This window comes from Ascaphus truei, chromosome 3 (assembly GCF_040206685.1).
Source record: "Ascaphus truei isolate aAscTru1 chromosome 3, aAscTru1.hap1, whole genome shotgun sequence".
Classification (NCBI taxonomy): domain Eukaryota; kingdom Metazoa; phylum Chordata; class Amphibia; order Anura; family Ascaphidae; genus Ascaphus; species Ascaphus truei.
In genome coordinates, this window is record NC_134485.1 from 63,402,809 (window position 1) to 63,430,540 (window position 27,732).

At 49.2% G+C, this 27,732-nt stretch overlaps 1 protein-coding gene across 2 annotated transcripts; it reads right to left on the reverse strand.

Moving 5' to 3' along the window:
• Positions 1 to 462: 462 nt before the first annotated feature.
• TAX1BP3 (Tax1 binding protein 3) lies at positions 463 to 27,382 on the reverse strand. 2 transcript variants are annotated; one of them, XR_012800413.1, is made up of 5 exons: positions 27,281 to 27,382; positions 7,849 to 7,968; positions 6,010 to 6,087; positions 1,357 to 5,373; positions 463 to 1,278 (listed from the first exon to the last, which is right to left on the reverse strand). XR_012800413.1 is itself a non-coding variant. In XM_075594148.1 (4 exons), the coding sequence occupies exons 1-4, from the start codon at positions 27,317 to 27,319 to the stop codon at positions 5,236 to 5,238; spliced, it is 375 nt and encodes a 124-aa protein (XP_075450263.1). In that variant the 5' UTR covers positions 27,320 to 27,382; the 3' UTR covers positions 463 to 5,235. The 2 variants fall into 2 exon arrangements, 1 of the variants encoding a protein (XP_075450263.1); XM_075594148.1 differs by having other exon boundaries at positions 463 to 5,373.
• Positions 27,383 to 27,732: the final 350 nt, after the last annotated feature.

The following is a 27,732-nucleotide window of genomic DNA, read 5'->3' on the forward strand; positions in this document are numbered from 1 at the left end:
CAACGTCAAAAGGGTGTTTCTGTGCAGAAGTTACTCTGCACCATCACTGTATAATAAAACTGTCTAAAATATATATATATATATATATATATATATATATTCCAAGTCTTTACTTTCCCTTTTTCACCGATCACATATATTGTGAAGTTATGTTGGTTTTATTGAATGCTGTGAAGCGGATATCCTGTGCTGGAGAAGAAGCTACATTTAAATCAATGGGTATACAATCCTCCCCGGCCCAGTTAGCAGCATATTCCATTAGACTTGAATAAATCATGAATCGTGTTCTAATCCAGTGAGAAAAGGGATGTCAAGTATTTTTTCATGAGCCAATAAAATTTAGTGTTCCTAGGTGAAACTGCCCTTCGAAGTTGGGAAGATTATACAGGGAGCAGCACCCACACATTAAGAGCATGACATGGATATGAAAAAGGTTTCATGAGACATAAAAAACCCCCACAATTTTTGAAATCCAGTTTGTGTTTATTTTCTTGCAGTGTGAATACAATGTGAAGTTTTCCTGCTATTATAGGCCTTAACATGTCACTGGTATAAAAGGGGCAATTGCTGAGCAGTGCCAAATAGCTGTGTGTGTAAGTGACAAGATAGTGAATTCCAGGTAACAGTGTGCACACTGTTTCCACAGTCAGTATACCTTTTAACAGCGAGGATCATACAGTTTATTTTATTTATAAAAACATGATTTAATTAGTCAACATGACCACATAGAAAAGCAGAACAAACCAACTCTTCACCGGCACTTTACAAAGTGTAAAGCATTTTGGCATACAGATACAGAGCTCATTCATTTTCAATGATCCTGTAAGCCAGGGGTGACCAACTCCAGTCCTCAAGAGCTACCAACAGGTCAGGTTTTCAGGATATTCCTGCTTCAGCACAGGTGGCTCTGACTGAGCCAGCGGTGCTGAAGCAGGGATATCTTTAACCTGTTGGTGGCCTTTGAGAACTGCAGTTGTCCACTCCTGCTGTGGGCTTAAACGAAGTGCGATTGATAAATGTCAGTACTTGGATGTCATTTTTGGTCCAGATCCCCCCCCCCCCCCCCCAGTCCCAGAAAGTGGAGGTCACTGGTCTCATCATATAAATGTACAACATTCCCACCTCTTTTACTTTACTAGTGGCCGATATCCAAACTTCAAGTCCGCTAAATGTCCAGCTCTCCCTAGGTAGCTCACGTTATATGATTACATATAGTAATCCTTGCAAGCCACTATCTCAGGAGTGGCCACCTCCAGGCCTCAGGTATTAGGGATATCCCTGCTTCAGCACAGGTGGCTGTCAAGGACTGATCCACTGATTGAGCCACCTGTGCTGAAGCAGGGATATCCCTAATACCTGGCGCCTGTTGGTGGCCCTTTGACTGAAATTGGCCACTCCTGCACTTTCAAAGTAACTAAGTGGCACTTTGTATTTTAACATACAGTAAGTTTTTCCCTTTCTATTGAAATTTTCCTGTAAATTAAGGAATGATTTGCAGCCAAAGTCCGGATCCTTGGACCTTTTGCAATCACTTCAGCATTATTTCCTTACGTAGAAACCGATTTATAAATCCATTTCCCCCAATATTTGTTGTAGTTTGTAGCCCGCATGGTGTTAAATTAGAAAATAGACTCTAAAAAAAAAGTAAAAGCACTAAACCATGTAAGGGCTTCTGTTTCTTGCATTTCTAATTATATGGAGGTAAATGGGACGGCATCTTTAACAAAAAAAAACGAAGTCTTCATGAGACTGTATTAGTGGAATGAAACGAGTTAGTGTGCAAATGTATCAGCTATATATAGCAAATAGTATTTACAAACGCTACTTTTAAAGTGAAATGCCGAACAAAGAAAACAAAAACTAAACAGCTCACTTTAATTAAAACCAACTAAATATAATCTGACAGTACAAAGACATTATTTCATATCTGGAACAGTAAATAAAATGTGGCACAGTGGTTAAAGCAACTCTGCCTATTTAAGGTAAGTGGCTAAGTATGCAGTATGTAATTATGGCACAATTTGAAGCATCCAGAGCTAGCAAAACAATGTATACAGCAGGGAGAAGATTGCAGACATTCAGTCTTCTCTCACCACACTTTGCTGGTGAAAGGGTTAATGAGTTGTGTGAAATCAAGATATCTACTGTTCAAAGCATGGCAGTTTTTGGTCTGTCTACCTTCAGTCCTGAAAAGCAGTAATATTTGGAGAGATTATACACACACGGCAGCGGCACTGCAGTTTAGCAGTCATGCTGCAGCTTTAAAGGTATTAAACATGGATGCTCCTTCACTGGAGCAATGTTTTGTTGGGAAAATACCTTGTTTTGTTCTTTCTACCCACAGAGCCACAGTTACACTGCCCATCTCCCTCTGCAAGGTGCCACGGAACTCTGACAGACTATAGCAAATTCATAGAACCTTCTATGATGTACATGTATTTGCAGCCTCGTATTTCCATAGCTAGAGCCTGAAGCTGAGACAAATATCACAGTTAAAACCTTCACTTCCAGAGGGGCCTGCAATGCATTGCCTTGGCAGTGGAGTTAAAAGAACACCAAACCTCTGAGCAAACGAAAAACCACGAGTGGTTAGGTGGGAACATTTAAACTCTTTAATGCAGCAGGAGTGCAGGTATCCTAAAGTACTCAACTGCAATACACACATAGGAGGCGATGGCACAGTAATGGAGGAATAGTATTAAAATTGACCAGGACTAGCTCGCAATTTTCCGTTAATTCTTGACACCATCACACTGCATATTAATACTCCTATCTATGGGGGAATCGGTTTGAACTAATAACATCTGAAACTATTACATATTGGTGAACCCAGAATCTGGTAGATCTAGAACCCAGAACAACGCATCTGTGAAAATTAATTTGCATCTTGGAGGATTTATAATCTACATGACGACACCTAGAAGCACGACTGCTCTTACATGTAACACAAGGTAGTTCCAAAACTCCCATTAGAAAGCTGGGAAACTTCACATCTACTCTGCCTACAACTTAATGGTACGAATATGCTCATTAGGGTTGCTAGAAATCAAACAATGTTTCTCACTGCATAATGAAAACCAAGCTCGGAGTGTATTCTTTCTGGAGAAGGGGTGTACAGATTACTGCAAACTAATCTCACTATCTGGTGGTAATCGGCTCCACCTCACTGGCTCTGCATAGTCCCTCACAAGCATACATCATTATAAAAGGAGGCACTTAGTGATTTGATAGAAAAAGAATGCACAATGTGTCTAGCCCACAAGCTACACAGGTCTGTTTTTGTTTTGGCCACCATCATGATTCAGTTATAATCATGGGAGTAAGAGTTTGGAAGGACAAAACCAAACACATACACTGTATCGTGATTAGTTCCTTTCTTTGGTACATGTGCCATTAATGACAGTCATGTGTCTGCAGGGCTGGATGAGAGGAATGCGGTGCTCTGTAATGCATTGCAGGCCTTTCAGCAGCAAAGTTAGCTTCAGCAATGCTGACAGATGCCTCTGTCAGATGCACAGATACAACCACTTAGAGCTTGATCCAGAAGCCATTTACATTATCCAGTTTTCCAACTTATTGGTCCTCATGAAACTCACATATGGCCAGGGCTGTAGTCACGCACGCAGCCACAATTCTATGCCACAGTTGCTAGACAAGTACAATGGTTGTTAACCACATGCTGGAAAATCACAGTCATTATTCCAGTCTAAAAGTTAGAAGGAAAAAAAAAGTGCATTACTAACTCGTGTTGCAACAAGGTTTGATTATCTTAATCTGTTGGGTACCAGTGGGGTCTGGAATCTAATGTTTTGCCGGCAGTGGTCAAAGTGGCTTTAAAAAAAAAAAAAAAATAGTAGTGGTATGGTGTCATTATATATAAAAAAAATTAGTACATGTTCTTGAACTTTTGGGTAAATCTCGTTGCACTGTATTTTACAAATATATAGGCAATATTTATAATGTACAAATAGAAAAGGGGGAAAGGCTTTTGAAAAATGAGTGAAATTGTAATGTTTTAGTAATAAAAGCGGTGGTATTCTTGGCGTGAAAATAAAGTAGTAATACAACATACCACCTAGTATCACCACACAACTTCTAGTAGACTCCTATGGCAGTAAAGGGGTTAAAGTAAAGTGTCACTTTCTGTGCTGCTTTTGGCCATCTGAACCATGGCAACCCGAGTAATGACCAGGGGGTCTCTGAAAAATAGTCCGAACAAAATGGTATTGTGCATCTCAGCTTGCAGTCAACCCATATCAATGGAAGGCATTCATGAAGCTCCTCTTTGGTCAATGCCGGGGAATTCTCGCCAATGTTAATGAAGCTGCACTCATTTTTAGCATCGGCAGTCTCACAGGCTTCACTGGAGGGTCACTCTTTGAGGTCAGAAGTGTTTGGTCTTTGCTCCCCAGAATCCCCACATCTCATTCATTTGGGCCACTGGCCTCAATGGTCCGCACCTGACAAAGGCATCCTTTAGTCTGCCAGATGGAGGCCTAGTTTTCAGACCCTGTCCAGGAGTTGCTAGTAACGTGAGGTTCCAGGTAGCAATGCTTCAGATCAATGCTTTCAGGTAACAATGCTCCAGATCAATGCTTTCAGGTAACAATGCTCCAGATCAATGCTTTCAGGTAACAATGCTTCAGATTAATGCTTTCAGATAAAAACATGATTGAAACGGGCACTGCTTCTTTCAGAACAAAAAATCAGTGACATGTTAACTAAAACCAATCGCCATCTTAAACCCATGCCTTACAATTACAGCAAACACCAAATCAAAAACTTCTGACAACAAAGGGTTAACCCTACCAAATGCCAGATGGGTGTTCATTACAAAACGAGATCCCCTTTATCATTAAAAGCAGCAGACGCCGCACCTCACAATTGATTGGACAAAATGGTGATGCAACACGAGGTGACATTTTATACAAATGTTGCAGTGGAAATTTCTGACATTTATCTGTATTTTATCCTACTTAAAATTCCTATCATTTTATCTTAAAAGGCACAACAGATAAGACTTCTGTTAATGATTCCTAAGGAGAGATGAACATATTTGTGGGTTTTTTTTGTTGGTGGAACAAAACAAAAAAAAAACACAAACTTATGAGGGATTGCTGCTTGGCTAAGAGAGGAGCCAACAACACACTTATTTACATTGTATTGCTGGCCCCGCTGGCAGCGAAGGGTTGAAGTTTCAGGTAAACCTGTGTGGTAATAAGGTGCAGGGAGACCTCATGGTCTCATCGAGTGTCTCACAGCCTCCTGCAAGGATTTCCTGGTCACCAGGAGGCGGACCACTTCCTCATTTTTCTTGGTGAGACGTTTTCTAGCTTGGTCGTGTGTGACCATGGTCATGTCCCATCCATTGACCTGCGAAAGCCAAGAAAGAGAGTTAGCAATGGGCACTGCGTCTGGGTACCCCAAGGCATTTTTATACAATTATTTTAAAAAAAAGTGCCATCTCATCACTTCCAAGCGTAGAAGACAACAGCAACAAAATAAGGATCTGCCCCCCCCAAAAAAAAATCAAAGACAATGAAAAGAGCAGAGCCTCCAAAAGTAGACTGTTCTGGGACATAGTTGTTGACATTTATGACTTTTAATAAAACGGTATCCTGTCGGCACATTTCGTTTGGAAAATGAATGAAACCCTTGAAGATATGACTGATATTTCAGGGTCGTGTGTGGAATACAGGAGAAGCACTCGTCCCATGGGCATACTGAACACTTCAAAAATATAACTCATATTACAAAATTAATGCCATAGCAGGTACAAAATGTATATGGTATAGAAAGAATTGCACCTAAATGAGGGGTGTCGTATAACTGGAAAATGACACATGATGCACACCAAATCAGAGCCCTGCATATGGCTACACCCAACCAAAATAAAAAGGTACTCTTAAATAAATCACCTACAACTATTGCTACCTTTAGGATACCCAATCCTTCCTGCAGAGCTTAAAATAAACACTGTGGAAAGCAGCAAATCAACCAGTCATTTACCTGCATTATTTTGTCTCCCATATGCAGTCCAGCCACTTCTGCAGGTCCTCCTTCTGTTACCCGTGTGACGTAAATACCCTGCAAGTAACAATGCAGTCTTACAGCTTATCCAAGCAACATTAAGAGCACCACTCAATGTTAACGCTTTGCCTCTTTGATGGACTTGTTTTTGGTAGACTTTTCAAATTATTTCAGGCACAAGCCTCTGCCGTTTTTGTTGGTATGTATGTATGTATGTAATATTTTTATTTTTTTAGGAGAGTTCCTAGCTGTATGCAACATTATAGCCTTCACCTTAGGGCGGTATTTTATGTTTTTTTTTTTTTATGGTTTGGTCCCGTTTTTGCCGTTATTTGACATGCGTGGTGTGCGTAAATCTGATTTCACTTGGATGGAGCCTACGATTAACAATCCCATCACCCCAATGTAAGTAAATACAATAGAAAAATTACAGGTTTACAAAAATTATTTTAACACCTGATTCAAAAAAAAAAAAAAAATTAAACTTTTTTTTTTAATTATTATTATTATTATTATTATTATTATTATTATTATTATTATATATAGCACTATCATGAGTTCAATTCATTGTATGTGGTTCGGAACCTTTCAGCATTTATGATCTTTCACGATAACTATTACAGACAGTTTCAACCCCTGGCCTGTGGGCGAGGAGCAATCCCAGGTGCCAGGTTAAATAAAACTTTTAAAAGGGCAGGAACAAAGTGAATTAATGGCAGTTAAAATGATTAAAATTACATTTTCTCCTGTGATGTTTTAGTTCGCTAACCCAGTCAGCATTATTTATACAAGAAGCAAAAAAGGGAACAGTTTACTGTAAAAGTTATTGATTGTTTTTTTCTTCTTTAAGAAGTTTATTACATTGATACCGTTTAAACAAATGTATATTTGCCTGCTACACGACACTCCCAATTTAATAGAGGAGGTGCAATGTGTGTGCACAAAGGTCATTTTTATTTTTTAACTTAATGGAGCAATCCATGCAAGCTAACCATTTTTTTGGTTACAAGATTGGAGCCAGGGGTCCGCCATAGCTGAACCGCATTACCTTTTAGCTCTGGGGACCCCCCGGTTTTCACGATACTTACTGCTGAAGTTACCGGTATTACCTTCTGCTTTAAAAAAAAAAAAAAAAAAAAAAAAAAAAAAGATTTAAAATGGCCGTCCAACAGGAAGCCCAAACTGCTGATGTGGCGGCTGCTTCCTATTTGCCCAAGACTTGGCAGCCATTTTGTTTCCCTGGGTAGGGGGGGGGGGAAAGAGATTTAAACCCGGATTCCACTTCACAATGGAATCACTAGGTTAGGATCTCAGCAACCAGGGGTCCCCCGCAGCCCAAAAATAAAAATAAAACAATGTGGTGTTTGACTCAGAGGACCCCGGGCTTCCCACCCTGTAACAATAGGAAAAAAATATAGTAGGTGCAACAGCTTTTAAAATATGTCCAAACCAGTCAGTTTTACAAGTAATCCGATGGTCTACGTTCTCCCTGACAGTACATGGGAGATACAAAGATCTCCCTCATTTTACTCCCAATCCAACTAGAGCAGGAGTGACCAACTCCAGTCCTCCAGGGGCCACCAACAGGTCAGGTTTTCAGGATATCCTTTCGTCTGCACAGGTGGCTCAATCCGTGGCTCAGTCATTACGACTGAGCCCCCTGTGCTGAAGCAGGGATATCCTGAACACATGACCTGTTGGTGGCCCCTTGAGGGCCAGAGTTGGTCACCCCTGAACTAGAGCGTTTACTCCTCTCTTCTGCCACTTATAAAGGTTTCCCAAACCTTATGCCCCAGTCTCAGGGAGGAGCTCCCCCACCTTGTCAGTCTTGTCCTGTGAGTACGGGTTCTGGGCCGGGTCCTGGTCAATGCCGCCTCCAATACTGAATCCAAGGATCAGGTTCTCTCCCTGGCGCAGTTTGTGGATCTCCACTCGTTGCTGGAAGACATTTCAGAGAAGGTTACAGCGATTGAAGTTCGAAACCAGGACAATTCTCTGTACAAATGCCAACGCCCAGTTACAAAATGAAGTACTGCAAAATGTATTTTTTAATGCTACTGAAATGTCGTGGTTGAGATATTTATTTGCCAACAAGTGATAACGCTGCACCATGCAGCCCAGTATAGTAATGCGATGAAATTAAAATAAGAGCTGGTAGTAACACACAAGTGACATTCAATGAGCCTCCGAACTCCATTTCTATGACATAACGGAGACCAGGGATGGATTGCCCAATCGGGTATTCAGGCTTGGTCCGGTGGGCCGGTGCTGCGTGCGTGCCACAGCACCGGCGCTGCACTATGCGTTGTGGTTGTAGAGGCCACACAACAATGAAAACGATTGCCTGGGGAGAGCAGGGCCTCTGTAAGGCCGCGCTTACAGTGCGCGCAACGGGACACGTCACCCGTCGCCGCTAGCGAAAGTTGTAATTCGCTTTGCGGCGACGTCGCGGGCGACCAGGTCATTGATTGGTTCAAAGGCTGTCACATGTGGTGACAGCCTCTGAAAAATCAAAATTTGACCGGCTTCCAAATTTCGCGTTGCTCCCGTCGATCCGTCGTGACGCGCTTACTATAAGCGTACGCGACGGCGGCAATACATTTGTTTTCGGGTGACATCGCTTCACCGGCACTATAAGCGCAGCATAAGGCTTTCTTTTTCCGGAGCGGCCCTCGTCCGTCGACGTCATGGCAACGCATTGACATGACAATGCGCAGCCACTTAACGCCGCTGGAGGAGGGCCGGCAGGCAAGTAAAATGCCCCTGGGCCACATTTCACCTCCAATTTGCCCCTGACAGAAACAAATAACAACCACACACTTGTTACCTCATTACTTTACACAGCCAATCGCAATCATGTGAGGTCATAGAGATGTAATTTTTGTGATGTATTGAGAAAATGGGCTGTGTTGTGAAAGCGGCTAATTATAATGCAAATAATTTGGGTTTCATGCACTATAAAATGCCAGCCACTGCTTTTTTGATCCCATCCTTCAATACAAGAAGCTTTTCTCTTCATCGTCCATAACATAAGAGGCGGTGAAGTAAGTGTAAGCCATACAACCATAAATGAGAATACATTCCCCATAATAGTATTTCCTACTTAGTATTAGACGGGAGATAAAGGGATGTACTATTGATGTGAAAGAAGAGAAGTGGGTCCATAATAACGTCACTGTCTTAAGTGGGCGTTCATATCCATACCAACTCATGCACTAAACAGAAGTCTGTAGTGGGTTAGAAAAGCACAACACACCCTTCTATGCTGCAGATTAGTTTAAGAACAACGGGTTAAAAAGTAAAAGGAAAGATTCCACTCAGAAGTGTAGTGCGGTCGCACAGCACACGGACACCGCGCTGTATGTCGCACAGCACACGGACACCGCGCCGTATGTCGCACAGCACACGGACACCGCGCTGTATGTCGCACAGCACACGGACACCGCGCCGTATGTCGCACAGCACACGGACACCGCGCTGTATGTCGCACAGCCCACGGACACCGCGCTGTATGTCGCACAGCACACCGCGCTGTATGTCGCACAGCACACAGACACCGCGCTGTATGTCGCACAGCACACAGACACCGCGCTGTATGTCGCACAGCACACGGACACCGCGCTGTATGTCGCACAGCACACAGACACCGCGCTGTATGTCGCACAGCACACGGACACCGCGCTGTATGTCGCAAAGCACACAGACACCGCGCTGTATGTCGCACAGCACACCGCGCTGTATGTCGCACAGCACACAGACACCGCGCTGTATGTCGCACAGCACACGGACACCGCGCTGTATGTCGCACAGCACACGGACACCGCGCCGTATGTCGCACAGCACGCGGACACCGCGCCGTATGTCGCACAGCACACGGACACCGCGCCGTATGTCGCACAGCACACGGACACCGCGCTGTATGTCGCACAGCACACGGACACCGCGCTGTATGTCGCACAGCACACGGACACCGCGCTGTATGTCGCACAGCACACAGACACCGCGCTGTATGTCGCACAGCACACCGCGCTGTATGTCGCACAGCACACCGCGCTGTATGTCGCACAGCACACAGACACCGCGCTGTATGTCGCACAGCACACAGACACCGCGCTGTATGTCGCACAGCACACAGACACCGCGCTGTATGTCGCACAGCACACGGACACCGCGCTGTTTGTCGCACAGCACACAGACACCGCGCTGTATGTCGCACAGCCCACGGACACCGCGCTGTATGTCGCACAGCACACGGACACCGCGCTGTATGTCGCACAGCACACGGACACCGCGCTGTATGTCGCACAGCACACCGCGCTGTATGTCGCACAGCACACGGACACCGCGCTGTATGTCGCACAGCACACCGCGCTGTATGTCGCACAGCACACGGACACCGCGCTGTATGTCGCACAGCACACGGACACCGCGCTGTATGTCGCACAGCACACAGACACCGCGCTGTATGTCGCACAGCACACAGACACCGCGCTGTATGTCGCACAGCACACGGACACCGCGCTGTATGTCGCACAGCACACAGACACCGCGCTGTATGTCGCACAGCACATGGACACCGCGCTGTATGTCGCACAGCACACCGCGCTGTGTGTCGCACAGCACGCGGACACCGCGCCGTATGTCGCACAGCACACGGACACCGCGCCGTATGTCGCACAGCACACGGACACCGCGCTGTATGTCGCACAGCACACGGACACCGCGCTGTATGTCGCACAGCACACGGACACCGCGCTGTATGTCGCACAGCACACGGACACCGCGCTGTATGTCGCACAGCACACCGCGCTGTATGTCGCACAGCACACCGCGCTGTATGTCGCACAGCACACGGACACCGCGCTGTATGTCGCACAGCACACAGACACCGCGCTGTATGTCGCACAGCACACAGACACCGCGCTGTATGTCGCACAGCACACAGACACCGCGCTGTATGTCGCACAGCACACGGACACCGCGCTGTATGTCGCACAGCACACGGACACCGCGCTGTATGTCGCACAGCACACAGACACCGCGCTGTATGTCGCACAGCACACAGACACCGCGCTGTATGTCGCACAGCCCACGGACACCGCGCTGTATGTCGCACAGCACACGGACACCGCGCTGTATGTCGCACAGCACACGGACACCGCGCTGTATGTCGCACAGCACACCGCGCTGTATGTCGCACAGCACACGGACACCGCGCTGTATGTCGCACAGAACACGGACACCGCGCTGTATGTCGCACAGAACACGGACACCGCGCTGTATGTCGCACAGCACACGGACACCGCGCTGTATGTTGCACAGAACACGGACACCGCGCTGTATGTCGCACAGAACACGGACACCGCGCTGTATGTCGCACAGCACAGCACACCGCGCTGTATGTCGCACAGCACACAGCACACGGACACCGCGCCGTATGTCGCACAGCACACAGACACCGCGCCGTATGTCGCACAGCACACAGACACCGCGCTGTATGTCGCACAGCACACGGACACCGCGCCGTATGTCGCACAGCACACGGACACCGCGCCGTATGTCGCACAGCACACGGACACCGCGCCGTATGTCGCACAGCACACGGACACCGCGCCGTATGTCGCACAGCACACGGACACCGCGCCGTATGTCGCACAGCACACGGACACCGCGCTGTATGTCGCACAGCACACGGACACCGCGCTGTATGTCGCACAGCACACGGACACCGCGCTGTATGTCGCACAGCACACGGACACCGCGCTGTATGTCGCACAGCACACGGACACCGCGCTGTATGTCGCACAGCACACGGACACCGCGCTGTATGTCGCACAGCACACGGACACCGCGCTGTATGTCGCACAGCACACGGACACCGCGCTGTATGTCGCACAGCACACGGACACCGCGCTGTATGTCGCACAGCACACCGCGCTGTATGTCGCACAGCACACGGACACCGCGCTGTATGTCGCACAGCACACCGCGCTGTATGTCGCACAGCACACGGACACCGCGCTGTATGTCGCACAGCACACAGACACCGCGCTGTATGTCGCACAGCACAGCACACCGCGCTGTATGTCGCACAGCACACGGACACCGCGCTGTATGTCGCACAGCACACGGACACCGCGCTGTATGTCCCACAGCACACCGCGCTGTATGTCGCACAGCACACGGACACCGCGCTGTATGTCGCACAGCACACGGACACCGCGCCGTATGTCGCACAGCACACAGACACCGCGCCGTATGTCGCACAGCACACAGACACCGCGCCGTATGTCGCACAGCACACGGACACCGCGCCGTATGTCGCACAGCACACGGACACCGCGCTGTATGTCGCACAGCACACGGACACCGCGCTGTATATCGCACAGCACACGGACACCGCGCTGTATGTCGCACAGCACACCGCGCTGTATGTCGCACAGCACACCGCGCTGTATGTCGCACACGGACACCGCGCTGTATGTCGCACAGCACACGGACACCGCGCCGTATGTCGCACAGCACACGGACACCGCGCCGTATGTCGCACAGCACACAGACACCGCGCCGTATGTCGCACAGCACACGGACACCGCGCTGTATGTCGCACAGCACACAGACACCGCGCTGTATGTCGCACAGCACACCGCGCTGTATGTCGCACAGCACACCGCGCTGTATGTCGCACAGCACACCGCGCCGTATGTCGCACAGCACACAGACACCGCGCTGTATGTCGCACAGCACACGGACACCGCGCTGTATGTCGCACAGCACACGGACACCGCGCTGTATGTCGCACAGCACACGGACACCGCGCTGTATGTCGCACAGCACACGGACACCGCGCTGTATGTCGCACAGCACACGGACACCGCGCCGTATGTCGCACAGCACACAGACACCGCGCCGTATGTCGCACAGCACACGGACACCGCGCTGTATGTCGCACAGCACACGGACACCTCGCTGTATGTCGCACAGCACACGGACACCGCGCCGTATGTCGCACAGCACACGGACACCGCGCCGTATGTCGCACAGCACACGGACACCGCGCCGTATGTCGCACAGCACACGGACACCGCGCCGTATGTCGCACAGCACACGGACACCGCGCTGTATGTCGCACAGCACACGGACACCGTGCTGTATGTCGCACAGCACACGGACACCGCGCTGTATGTCGCACAGCACACCGCGCTGTATGTCGCACAGCACACGGACACCGCGCTGTATGTCGCACAGCACACGGACACCGCGCTGTATGTCGCACAGCACACGGACACCGCGCTGTATGTCGCACAGCACACAGACACCGCGCTGTATGTCGCACAGCACACGGACACCGCGCTGTATGTCGCAGAGCACACGGACACCGCGCTGTATGTCGCACAGCACACCGCGCTGTATGTCGCACAGCACACGGACACCGCGCTGTATGTCGCACAGCACACCGCGCTGTATGTCGCACAGCACACGGACACCGCGCTGTATGTCGCACAGCACACAGACACCGCGCTGTATGTCGCACAGCACACAGACACCGCGCTGTATGTCGCACAGCACACGGACACCGCGCTGTATGTCGCACAGCACACGGACACCGCGCTGTATGTCGCACAGCACACGGACACCGCGCTGTATGTCGCACAGCACACGGACACCGCGCTGTATGTCGCACAGCACACGGACACCGCGCTGTATGTCGCACAGCACACCGCGCTGTATGTCGCACAGCACACGGACACCGCGCTGTATGTCGCACAGCACACGGACACCGCGCTGTATGTCGCACAGCACACCGCGCTGTATGTCGCACAGCACACGGACACCGCGCTGTATGTCGCACAGCACACGGACACCGCGCTGTATGTCGCACAGCACACGGACACCGCGCTGTATGTCGCACAGCACACGGACACCGCGCCGTATGTCGCACAGCACACGGACACCGCGCCGTATGTCGCACAGCACACGGACACCGCGCTGTATGTCGCACAGCACACGGACACCGCGCTGTATGTCGCACAGCACACGGACACCGTGCTGTATGTCGCACAGCACACGGACACCGCGCTGTATGTCCCACAGCACACCGCGCTGTATGTCGCACAGCACACGGACACCACGCTGTATGTCGCACAGCACACGGACACCGCGCGCTGTATGTCGCACAGCACACGGACACCGTGCTGTATGTCGCACAGCACACAGACACCGCGCTGTATGTCGCACAGCCCACGGACACCGCGCTGTATGTCGCACAGCACACGGACACCGCGCTGTATGTCGCACAGCACACGGACACCGCGCCGTATGTCGCACAGCACACAGACACCGCGCTGTATGTCGCACAGCACACGGACACCGCGCTGTATGTCGCACAGCACACGGACACCGCGCTGTATGTCGCACAGCACACGGACACCGCGCTGTATGTCGCACAGCACACGGACACCGCGCTGTATGTCGCACAGCACACGGACACCGCGCTGTATGTCGCACAGCACACCGCGCTGTATGTCGCACAGCACACAGACACCGCGCTGTATGTCGCACAGCACACAGACACCGCGCTGTATGTCGCACAGCACACGGACACCGCGCTGTATGTCGCACAGCACACGGACACCGCGCCGTATGTCGCACAGCACACTGACACCGCGCTTATGTCGCACAGCACACTGACACCGCGCCGTATGTCGCACAGCACACAGACACCGCGCTGTATGTCGCACAGCACACGGACACCGCGCTGTATGTCGCACAGCACACGAACACCGCGCTGTATGTCGCACAGCACACGGACACCGCGCCGTATGTCGCACAGCACACTGACACTGTAACTGGGAGAAAAGTGCTTTATGAAATAAAGTTATTAATACTGTTACAGAAAAGACACCAACCACTGATTGGCTTTTATCATTCACCACATTAAAGAGGACTATACAATATCTCCCAATTAGAGAAACGTTGTGTTTTATCTTAAAGGAATGTACCAATATAATTTTATTGCATTTTTGAAGCACTTTTTCGTTTCTTCTAAGATTTACTAAACAGAATATGTAAGGTCAACGGGGAAGTCTGAAAATCTCTAGCGCAGCAACTTGCAGGAAAACAATCATTACTAGTTTTTGGGCCTCCGTTTCCTCATATTAATGAATGTACCCACAAGTGGAATGTTTATTTGCTGTTGCTGTACACAGTACAGTGGGTTTTTTTATCACTACCCCATATATGTGCCTTGTTATAACCACTACCAGCTGCACATTGCATAGCAAGTAACCAACCTCACACTGATGATGCCAAAAGGTTGAAACCCCGCTGTCTGCGAGTAGGTTTGCTGACTCTGCACTTCTTTAACCCAGTCTGTGCTGAAAGCTGTGTAAGGCATACGCTTTATAAGGGCTCCATGTTAAAATGAACAAGCAAAAAGCTGACACACAGAGCTCGTTTGCATGTCATTACCCAGAATCCCTCGCTGCAGTGGAAGCATTGTATGCTAAGAGAATGGGGAAAGGCAGTGTTGCACACCTGCAAATCCACTCACAAGTGGTATTTATACACTGTAGAGTGGAGAGTTTTTGTCACTTTTTTTCCCTCGCCTTAACTTTTTAGGTCGAGATTGTGATAGGCTTTAGCCAACTCGTCATACATGAAATGATAGTGTACACCGCTTTTGAATCCTCAGGTTTCTTCACATGTACTGTGGGGCAGTAAACGTCAAGAAGAAACCTATGAAGTTTGGAAAGCCAAGCACAGTAATCCGTAAAGGACTCCTATTGATGCCCTGAAATCCCTGCTTGAGCACAAGTGGTCCAGTCAAAATTATTTAGCCACCTGTGCTCAGGCAGTGATCTCTGTCACACCTGAACGGTTGGTGGTACTCGAGGCATGGAGCTGGGACCCTCTGCCCTAAAAAGGTATCAGAACCTAAAACACACAGCTCTCCATGAATAACACAGCTCCTAGAACATTAAACTGCGGAAGAAAAAACAGTTGAAAACAAACCATGTGACTGCTATCCTCAGGGATGAGTTACACTACATTATTCATTTCACACCCAGAATGCGTCACCGCCTGGGATGACTCACTAGTTTAACATCTCAGGACTTGGCTATGACTACTAGGAATTCAGAAGTGCCTTTATCTCTCAACCTTTGGATTGCCAGAGACAGACACAGCTCTCATATCACTACTTCCCATTTTGGAACTAGTCTTCAGACACGTTGCGTCCGTGCAAGGAATCACTTTAGCCTATTCCCGGCCCGGGGTGGGGCGGCTGCAACACAGAGAGAAAACAAAAATGTGCGTGTCAACTTTCCCGAGCACATGCCAGTGGTGGCTAAACCAAGATCACATGTATGTGCCGTTGCAAACCTGATTCTGTGCTGTAAGCGAGCTAAAATACATGATAACAGAAGGCCAACATATAACAAGTGGAAAAACAGAAACACAAAACATGTTTTCCCCTATATAAGTCAGTGACTAATTCCATTTGGAAAGTATATTTTTCCCCCAAAAGAAATGGGGGGGTGGTGACGGGGGAAACAGAAATAAGCATGTTGAAATTATGGACATTTTTTGTCAACACAATCAGGAAATTGGTGGTGGGTTTCTGGTGGGTTTCACTGAACTTCTCGCTTTTATGATCCCCATTTCAAAATGACCTTCACTTGAAGTGGATGACCATAAATATACGATTACGGTTACTGGTGTGAAAGTTGAAAAACACCTCCCCGTCCACATACACCCTCAGGAGCACCTCCTTAAAAACGGAAAACAAACATCTCTATTAGCTTTTTGTGATGGGTGCACTCGCCTATTTTTTTATTTCCTATGGGGCACATATATATATACAGGCATACCCCGCATTAACGTACGCAATGGGAGCAGGGCATGTATGTAAAGCGAAAATGTACTTAAAGTGAAGCACTACCTTTTTCCCACTTATCGGTGCATGTACTGTACTGCAATCGTCATATACGTGCATAACTGATGTAAATAACGCATTTGTAACAGGCTCTATAGTCTCCTCGCTTGCGCACAGCTTCGGTGCAGGTAGGGAGCCGGTATTGCTGTTCAGGAAGGGCTGACCGGCGCATGCGTGAGCTGCCGTTTGCCTATTGGGTGATATGTCCTTACTTGCGCGTGTACTTCAAGCGAGTGTCCTTAAACCGGGGTATGCCTGTACATACATACATACATACATACATACATACATACATACATACATACATACATACATACATACATACATACGATGGGATAATCCAAATGAATGAGTTTCAAATATATTTGGTTGACCAACTTTTCTTCAAATACCCTAATAAAGGTGTCCCCTCTGATCTTATTGAGCCTTTAACCATACGTCTGATAGTTATCAATGTATAAACACCAAATTGTATGGATTGCAATAAAAAAATAATAATAAATAATACACACACACACACTAAAAAAAAAGGATTCAATCACAAAAAAGTGCCTTTCTAATCAAGTATTGTGTACAGCTGATTTGAACACTACTCTCCAGCTCAATTCAAACCTTACTCATTTTTTATGCGCGTGTTTAAATATAGCTCTACTGTAAGGAAACGACATTACTTATTGATAGCAGGGATCCTGCTGTAATCATGGCGTGAACATCCTTTGTCAAGCTTCCGAACAACTATAGGTTAACAAAATCTCACGTCCGGATCATTCAAAAAACGTCTCACATTGATACGCAAAGCTCACTTGCAAGAATAAAAACTGAAAGATTAATGGCAAACGCTGGGCCTGAAAATAATACACGTCCAAGGTGCCATTTAACATTTGAAAGCATTGCAGGCCCCTCTGGAATGGAAGAGGTTAACATTCTATATAAGGAGTGTGTGTTCAGAGCAAAACCTCACACACATACCAGGCAAAAAGGGTGAGGCACACACACAACCTTTGACCAGTTGAGATATGCGTATTACACACAAGCAAATTAAAGCAGAAATACTAAATTTCCCCCCTTTTTCTTCTTTGTATATGGAAAGCATGTGGCAATGTCTAACACGGGCATGGTTAGCGCTTAGGCGCTAACCCGCGCTGACGCTCGACAGTGAGCCCCTGCAGCCGCAATGAGAGCGGCTTTAGCCGGGGCTTGTGCACGCGTCCGCAGGCGTACGGAAGTGTGCTGACTTTCACCTGACAGTGAAATTTTAGATTGAGCGCTGAGTCCGCTCACGTGACCTCCAAAGCAACCAATGAGGAGAGGTGAATGGAACAGGGGGAGAGATGTGGACGGGAGCGGGGTGAGTAGTTGCGTGGGGGAGGAGAAGTGTCCCAAGGGGATGGGGGAGAGACTGCCTGCCAGCGGGGTGGGCGAGTTTATGCTCGGGGGAGGGTGGGGGGGAGGGGGGAAGTGTCCCAAGTACCGCCTCCCGTCCCGCCTCCAGCCCGCCCACTGCCTTGCCGGCCAGGCAAAAGCTCCTGCTTCCACTGGCCAGGCACAGCGTGAGCGCGCCTCAGCATGAGAAGCAGGAGTATGGACGCGGCCTAAGGCCTCGGGCATGGTCAGCGCCGTGCTGAGGCGCGCTGCAGTGAGGGGCAGTGAGCCCCTGCAGCCGCAATGAGAGCGGCTTTAGCAGGGGCTCGCTTACGCAAGCATAAGTCTTACCAAAATTTTTAATTCAAGCGCTCAAGGGAGCACAGGGCCGGTCACGTGAGCGGTTCGCCCAATGAGGGCGAACCAGCTCCGTGACGTCACAGCCCCCCCCCCCCCGACGGCGCGCGGACCAAGACCAGGGAAAGCACCCGCTTTCCCTCAGCCTCCGCGCGCCTCAGCACGGCTGCAGTCCTATGGACGCGGCCTAAGGCTGCACTTATAGTGTCGGCGACACGACGTTGTAGCAAAACAAATGTATTGCCGCTTTTGCGTGCGCTTATAGTAGAAGCGACGCCACGGCTTGGTCGCGATCAGTGGAAGTCAAGTCAATTTGATTTTTCCGTCTACGGCTGCACTTATAGTGCCGGCGACAGCGACGTCACGCTGCGGTCGCTGGAAAAATCTAATTGAAATGACTTCAAGCGATTGCGACCAAGCTGTCGCGCCATCGAGTCGCGCTTACTACACGGCGTCAATGCATTAGTTTTGACGCGATGGCACGTCGCTGTCACTATAAGCGTGGCCTTATTCTACATTCTTACCTAGACTGGCAATCAGTTTGGCGCTCCTGTTCTAAATCTGTCAAACTTCTTATGGCATTACTAACATAATGGCAGCTTCAGTCATTGTAACTCAGCAGCTACAATGTATCCTTATATTACCAATTACTTAATTAAATATATTACTAATGACTTATATAACATCATTTATTGTTAGGCCGCGTCCATGGTTAGTTCGCGTGCCGTCCCGCACGCCTGTAACAATACACGGCCTAGGGGTAGATGCAACCGTAAGGCGTGTCGGGGGCGTGGTCATGCCTCATTGGGCAAAGCGCTCATGTGACCCGGCTCTTGCGCGACAGAAACAAATGTATTTGTCTTCCGGTAAACCGCACGGCTCTATGGCCTGCCTCAGAGGCGCTGCATTTTGATCGCGCCGCCCGCATGGTCGCGCCTTACACTTTGCAGCTCAAACGGCTGGGAACATTGGCAACAAATTATCACCAATAGGAAAGTGTTGCAAATATCTTGCACTGCTTGGGAGGTGGATTCAAACCGGATATAGAAATCAAAATATGCTTTAAAACCATTAACAATGCATGAAGAGTTGAATAAATAAAAAATACAGTGTTATCTAATACTACAGAACTGAATTATATATAATATACACACACACACACACACACACACACACACACACACACACACACACACAGTATCTATAGATAAAAACATAAGACGCCACGTTTTGCTGCTCAACTCCAGTCGTCAAGACCCCCCCCCCCCCCCTCTCAACAGGTCAGGTTGTAAGGAAATCCCTGCTTCAGTACAGCTGGCTCACTCTTCGACTGAACCTATGCTGAAGCAGGGACATCCTGAAAACCTGGCCTGTTGGGGTGTCTTGACGACTGGATTGGAACATCCCTAGTCTAGTACAACAAAACTGTACTTATTTCACATGCAAAGTTTTGCAAACAAAGAACACTGTGGGTTGGAATAGTCACAAACTATACTATGGTATCCAGATGGTGATAATAAGTGTGCGGAGGCTACAACCGAAGATAAACCTGCCATGAGAAAACCAAGCAGGACACACACACCACACGGTAGAGAAATGAAGTTGGCATGGACCCTTAACCGAGGAAATACATTAGACACCTAACTCCTGCAGTTTGCCATCACCATAAAATACAAAAAAAATTACTTTGCACTGGTCTTTTTTTGTAGTTGCATATAACCTCACTGGGATTGGAAGAGAAAGCAAAAAGGTAACCCCCGCTATTTAAACACGGCACATTCAGTGCCTGAGGAGAAATTCCTACCTCCCTCGTTTTCCCCAGGCACTGCACCAAATGTGAAACTCTTGCTAACCAAGATCCCTCTATCCAAAGGGTAAAGCAGCAATCTGTGCCTCCATATATTTGTTTGCGTTTCATTTAATTAGATAAACGGGGCCCCAAGAACTGACCCGTCCGACTCCCAGCTCTCCAAAATGATCAAATAAGGCACTTGCATATTGAGTGCGCTAGAAGTAGGGAGAGATGAGTGAAAAAGGGTATACGAAGGAAGAGAGCTGTAGAGGAAAAAGGTGCAAGATGAGACATCATTGGGTCGAGCGCAAGAGGCAAGTTGGGGTGTAATAAGAGATTACAGCTTAAATATGGGAGGTGCAAAAAAAAAAAAAAAAGGGAGTGTAGAGCCTTAAAGGGAAAGGAAGATAATTGTGCAGTTTATACAAGAGTTTGATAGGAAGCAAGCAGAGGAAAAAAAAAAAACTGTTGCAGCGCATGCGTGAGGGGAAAGAGGGAGTGGAATGTAGCCCCTAGGCAATGTTCTTGCGAGACGGGGTGCATAGTAAGGTTATTGACTGTAATGGAGAAGGAAATAATGGGGCCTAGTTTGGGAGAGTATACGGCACTCAAATCGAAGACATTAAGTTTGAGGCAACGAAGGGCCATCCAGGTAGAGACCTAAAATAGAGCCTTGAGTTACAAAAATGAAGAAAAGGAGGAGCACACAGGAGACTTGATTTGAGTTTTGAAAAACTTCAATAAGGTGTTCACAGCATCAGAGCTTTAGTACTGATAACGTTTCAGGACTAATGTGTCCCTTCCTCAGACCCAACACATTAGTCCTGAAACTTTATCTATACTAAAGCTCTGATGCTGGGAACACCTTATTTAAGTTTTTCAAAACTCAAATCAAGTCTCCTGTGTGCTCCTCCTTTCCTTCATTTTTGTGCCATTATCAGGTCCAGCCTTGAGACGCCGGGACCATTGGGAGGTAAGCACCAGAAGCAGAATTATACCTGCATGTCTTTATTAACAGTGGTGTGCCATTTATTTCTATGATTGCTCTTGAGCCTTGAGGTACACCAACAAAGAGATCCACAGAGAAGGAATTAGCCAGAGACACCGACGGTACAGTAAGAGAGAAGTGCCATGGATGCCAAGAGAATGAATAATGTGCAGGAGACGAGGGTGGTCAGCAGAACTGAGAGGAGAGTTCAAGAAGAATCAGAATGGAGTAGTGCCCTTGAGATTTGGCAATATGGAGATCATTAGCTACTTTGGGGAGCGCACTTTCAGTTTAGTATGCTGTATAGAAGTCCATTTTGAGGGAGTGCAGTAGGTCATGGGAAAATTAAGTATGAGTAAAGAAGTCAGGCATTCGAGGTAGTTTAGAGGAGAAAGGCAAGAGAGACAGCAATAGTTAGAAGGTAGGATCAAGGGTGTTATTCTTAAAAACAGGTCAGTTTAAAAAAAAAAAAAAAAAAAAAAGGATGAGTGTCAAACTAAGAAGAGGAATTAAAGACATGAGTGAGTATGGGAACCAGGGTAGAAATGAGAGGTTTAGGGAGAGAGGAAGGGATGCGGTCAGGCTTCATATGGCGGGGCTGAGAAGAGCAGCAGAGATGCTTCTACCTGTAACTGTAGAAAATAAGTCATTGGTAGAAGATAAGTGTTGAAGGAACAGAGGCAATTTATCTGCAGATTGCTCAGGACCGCTTAGATGTGACTGACATAAAAGGGGGTGAATAAGGTGAATGTAGCTTCACAGCATACTGAATCAGGGCTCAAGACTCCAAGAAATGTTCCTTCACACTTCATTTTCCTTACTTCATCCACAATCAACAGCTGGGATTATTCATGTAATACTAGAGGTTGTTGAAGGTCTCACCTATGGATCACAAGATCTATTCAATATAGATCAGTGACCTCCTCCGCCCCTCACTCAGTCCTGCATGTCATTAAACAAGCAGTGAAGCCACTCCCCTGTGCTGAAGATTTTCATCCCATCCACCTGAATGCAGCAAATTTCCCAGCACGGAGTAAACCGTTTCACAACACATTGAATAAGCACATACGTGTGAGCCACTGAAGCATAGCTTTACTTTGAATCCTATTTCTATGAACAATAATGTCATCCGAGATCAGGATTCTTCCACTAGTTTTCCCAAGGGATGAGATCAGAATAGGTTTAGGAGCAGAAGGGCCACAAAAGCTGATTGTCATTTAATTTGATACAAGTCATTTCTAACATCTATACCAGCGGTGCGCAAACAGAGGAGCGCTAGATTTTTCTGGGTGGTTGCAGAGGCCCCGCGCTCTTCCCCAAGGCATTTAAATTAAATGCTGGGGGTTCGCGCGAAGCCTCTATAACCTACTTACTAGGTTTCAGTCGTTTGTTGTGCCGCGGGGCCATGTGACGGCACATTACCCCACGGCATCATTTGACGCCGCGTTGCCATGGCAACGGGGTTGTGTGACGTCACACCCGCCGGTCAAACAGTAAGGGGGGCGCGAGTAGCTGCGTGAGCAGGCAGGGTGGCGCAGCTCCAAAAGTTTGCGCTCCCCTGATCTATTTACAACATAGATATTTACATAAACTTAAATAACAAGCAAGTGTGTGCGAAAAACAGCACTTGGATGCTTAAGCAACTGGTATGAAATTACCAGGGAGAATCAAATAACAAGTAGGCTCCAGTGGTCTTTTCAAAAGTGTGTAGTGTTTTATTCCAGGATCTACGTATCAGTCCAAGTTAGGACCTTTGTCAAGCTGGTTGGTGAGCCTTGTGCACCCATGGCAGATACATTAACATTGCTGTGAGTGCTCCATGTCCATTATTTCGTGTGAAATGATCAGGGACCGAGTCCTAGAACACTTCAAGGCCCTTTAGTTTGTCTGATTTGCACTGTAGGCCTCCAATTGGAGAGGCCTGCCCTAAATCATGGTTTAATGCAGGGAGTGGCCAACTCCAGTCCTCAAGGGTCACCAACAGGTCAGGTTTTACAGATATCACTGCTTCAGAAATGGTGGTTCAGTCGAAGCAGGGATATCTTGGTGCCCCTTGGGGACTGGAGTTGGCCACCCCTGGTTTAATGCCATCTGTGTCCATTGATGGGAGTCTCTATAAATTTGAAATATTAAGAGAATTTTATTTAATGTGCATGCACTTCCTAAAACCGTGATGTAAAGGAGCATGTTATTGTGAGGATTTGGGGAACACGTCCCTTGCGGCGTGTTCCCTGCTCTCTTACCCAAAGTACTGCAGATGCCGCTGCCTCCACTCCCCTCTCCATTGGCTTAGGCTTTGGTCCCACTGCGTCCGGCGGTGCGCGCGGCCGCGTTCCTCACCAGGAGGGGAATCCTTCTTGAGCCGGTCCTAGTCCCCCCTCGCTGCACGGCTCACAACGCGCTGTGACGCGTCAGCCGACAGGGGATGCAAGAAAATTGTGATCCCAAGCGGTGACGCGTCACGTGGTGTGCTGATGAGCCTATCAGCGGCGGGGGCGGGAGCTGTCAGAGAGCTTCCTCCACAAGGTAGGGGGTAGGGGGTGGTGTGTGTGTGTATGAAGAGGGCATTTGTGGGGAAAGGGGGAGGGAGCGGGAGCTGCTTACCTTCCAGCAGCAGCTCCCTCCTGCAGCCCGGGAGACCGAGCCTATGGAGGGAGGGAGTAGCGGGTCCCTCCGCTCAAACCACGCCCCCCTCCGCTCAAACCACGGCCGCCGCTCCCGCTCCCTACAGACCGCAGATAGCGGTCTGTGCCTCTCAGCACGCTGCCTGCATGCAGTGCGGGCGCGCTGACTGAGGGAGCGGGGCCGTAGCCTTACGAACTTTGACTATGCAGCTCTCTATAACCCAGAACCCCGGCAAGTATATTGGATTAACCCCCTCTCTCCAACCCAGACCCGGCTACGTTGACAATCTGCCTTCTAGACACGCCCCCGCTGCTGTAGGTGTGCGGCACTGTCCTTCCCACCTCAGTACCGGGGTCTGATCTAGTTTGTGGGCATGCGCAAGCGTTACAGTTATAAACCGATTTAGCTAGGATGACCGTTTAACTCATGAGGGCTAGCACGCCTGAAGTCCCATCACATACAGAGGATGCCCTGCTAATGATGCGCACTTTTTAGGGGAAGATATACGTTTACCATGGACGCAATCGGAACAGAAGAGTGGAGACCTCCCATCTTCCATTCAACTCCCTAGGGGAGCAAATGCGTCCACGTGGTCACTACCCCAAGCGATACCGTGGTCGCAATCCCCAAGGACCTCGGGAGCCCAGTGTTAAAGCAAAAATCCCCCAGAGATAAACCATAAGGCCACGGCCCCAGTGCCTCTGCTGCACGCGCAAGGCTGGCAGCGCGTGCAGCCGATTCCCGGCCTGCAGTGAGCTGCAGGGGAAAAGACGGGGGGCGTGGCGGGGGAGTGGCTATGACGTCACCCGGCAGGTTCGCCCTCTTTGGCTGAACCGCCGGGGGCGTGGCCTAGCGCTCCATCACGAGAAACTCTCGGCGCAGCGCAGCAGCCCCCCCCCCTCGCAGCGCGCCCGGCACCATTGAGTGGAGGACACTTGTCCCTGCAGGGTCAGCCACAGCGGGTGCTGCAGTAGCCAGCAGGTACCTGGCCTAACACTCAAGTTTAGGTTGTTACCTCTTCGGGGCAGGGTCTCCATTTACCTCTTGTTGTAATTTACCTGTTGCACTTATTCCCAGTGTTTGTAAATTAATTTACCTTGTACCCTAATATTGTAAAGTGCTGTGTACATTGTTGGCACTATATAAATACAATTATACACACTCAAATGCCTGGAGACCGCCAGATTGATAAGATAGTTACATGGTAGGAGGTGGTCGAAAAAACGACATACGTCCATCATGTTCAACCTATGCTAAATTTAGACGACAGATACTTTATCCTATATTTGTACTTACAGTATATTGAGCCAGAAGAAGGCAAACAAAAAAAATCAGTTAAATATTATCTAATGATATCTCATCATGGGAAAAATAAATTCTTTCCTGACTCCAAATATTGGCAATCAGATCACTCCCTGGTTCAACATCCTTCCCATGTTTACTTATTTGGTGTATACCTTTCTAAAAAGATGTCCAACTTTTTTTTGAAGATATCTAGAGTATCTGCCATCAGTCTCCATGGGTAATGAATACCACATTATAATTGCCCTTAGCAGTTATTTACTTTATTTTACTTTTACCAGTTCTTGCACGGAAGAACAAAGGAGGACTTGTGGGGTCAACCAATCGGAAGCTTCCGTCATCTCACGATGATTCCATGGCTTTCTATTGGTTGCTGTAGATGCTGATCCATACTTTTACTCCTGATCAAGAATATTCAAATTCCATCTCTCAAGAAATGGGGTTTAAGGTTGCAGGATGAGTGAGATGGGGGCGGTCTGAGAGGGTGCAGGGTGAGTGAGGAGGGGGAACTGAGAGGGCGCAGGGCGAGTGAGATGTGGTGGTCTGAAAGGGCACAGGGCGAGTGAGGAGGGGGGGATCTGAGGTGGCACAGGGTGTGTGAGAGGGAGGTGGTCTGAGAGGGCGCAGGGCGTGTGAAATTGGGGGGATCTGAGGGCACAGGGCGAGTGAGACGGGGTGGTCTGAAAGGGCGCAAAGTGAGTGAGGAGGAGGGGGGGATCTGAGAGGGCACAGGGCGAGTGACACAGGGTGGTCTGAAAGGGCGCAGGGCGAGTGAGGAGGGTAGGATCTGAGAGGGCACAGGGCGAGTGAGATGGGGGTGGTCTGAGAGGGCGCAGGGCGGTGAGTGAGGTGGGATCCATGGGTGCAGGGCAATGATTGAGGGGGGATCCGAGGGCATAGGGTGATGAGTGAAGGGGAGTCTGAGAGGGCACAGGGTGATGTGTGAATGTGAGATCTGAGAGGGCACAGGGTGAGTGAGGAGGGGTCTGAGGGTGCAGGGTGAGTGACGGGGGGGTCTGAGAGCGCAGGGTGAGAGGGGAGGGGGTCTAAGGGCGCAGGGTGAGTGAGGAGGGGGGTCTGAGGGCACAGGGTGAGTGAGGAGTGGGTCTGAGGGCGCAGGGCAAGTAGGGAGTGGGTCTGAGGGCGCAGGGCGAGTAGGGAGTGGGTCTGAGGGCGCAGGGCGAGTAGGGAGTGGGTCTGAGGGCGCAGGGCGAGTAGGGAGTGGGTCTGAGGGCGCAGGGCGAGTAGGGAGTGGGTCTGAGGGCGCAGGGCAAGTAGGGAGTGGGTCTGAGGGCGCAGGGCGAGTAGGGAGTGGGTCTGAGGGCGCAGGGCGAGTAGGGTCGGAGGGTGCTGGGTGAGTGAGGAATGGGTCTGAGGGCGCAGGGTGAGTGAGGAGTGGGTCTGAGGGCGCAGGGCGAGTAGGGAAGGGGGGGTCTGAGGGTGCTGGGCGAGTAGGGAAGGGGGGTCTGAGGGTGCTGGGCGAGTAGGGAAGGGGGGTCTGAGGGTGCTGGGCGAGTAGGGAAGGGGGGGTCTGAGGGTGCAGGGCGAGTAGGGAAGGGGGGTCTGAGGGTGCTGGGCGAGTAGGAAAGGGGGGTCTGAGGGTGCTGGGCGAGTAGGGAAGGGGGGTCTGAGGGTGCTGGGCGAGTAGGGAGGGGGGTCTGAGGGTGAAGGGTGAGTAGGGAGGGGGGTCTGAGGGTGAAGGGTGAGTAGGGGTGGTCTGAGGGCGTAGGGTGAGTGAGGAGGGGGGGTCTGGGGGCGCAGGGTGAGTGAGGGGAGGGTGCGTGAGGCGGTTCTGAGGGAACAGGGTGACGTGTGGGGTTCATAGGACCCCAAATTCTGCCTCTGAAACAGCCCTTCCCGAATGCGGTTACCCGAAAGCCTCACTCACCACCACAGCAGTGACGGGCTGTCCCGGGATGAAAGCCATGGCTCCGGCTCTGCAATCCGCCGCCACCGCCCGCAAAGCACAAAGCGGGCTCTGCCCCGGCCACACCCACTCATCATGAATAATACACGCACTCCGCCCGTGTACGGAATGCCATCCAATCAGTCGCGCCCATATCTCATGAATAATACATGAGCTCCGCCCGTGTACGGAATGCCATCCAATCAGCCGCGCCAATATCTCATAAATAATACATATACGCTCCCGGCTGCTAGCCACTACCAGTTTAACCACGCCCATCCTCATGAATAATGAATGTCCTCCCTGTTTCCATGAACACCTTCCACTCAGCCACACCTTCTCTATCCCTGACATATACCACTTTCCCAGCCACTTCTCCCTGTCCACGGTTAACTGATAATTTAGGTGTCTTACTGTCAGTAAAACCCAGTGGT

Coding starts and splice junctions, on each gene's coding strand:
- TAX1BP3 (XM_075594148.1), bottom strand. CDS start 27,319: ATGGCTTTCATCCCGGGACAGCCCGTCACTGCTGTGGTG. Junction 7,969..27,280: donor AGCCCGTCACTGCTGTGGTG/GTGAGTGAGGCT, acceptor AATGTCTTCCAG/CAACGAGTGGAGATCCACAA. Junction 6,088..7,848: donor CACAGGACAAGACTGACAAG/GTGGGGGAGCTC, acceptor TGTTACTTGCAG/GGTATTTACGTCACACGGGT.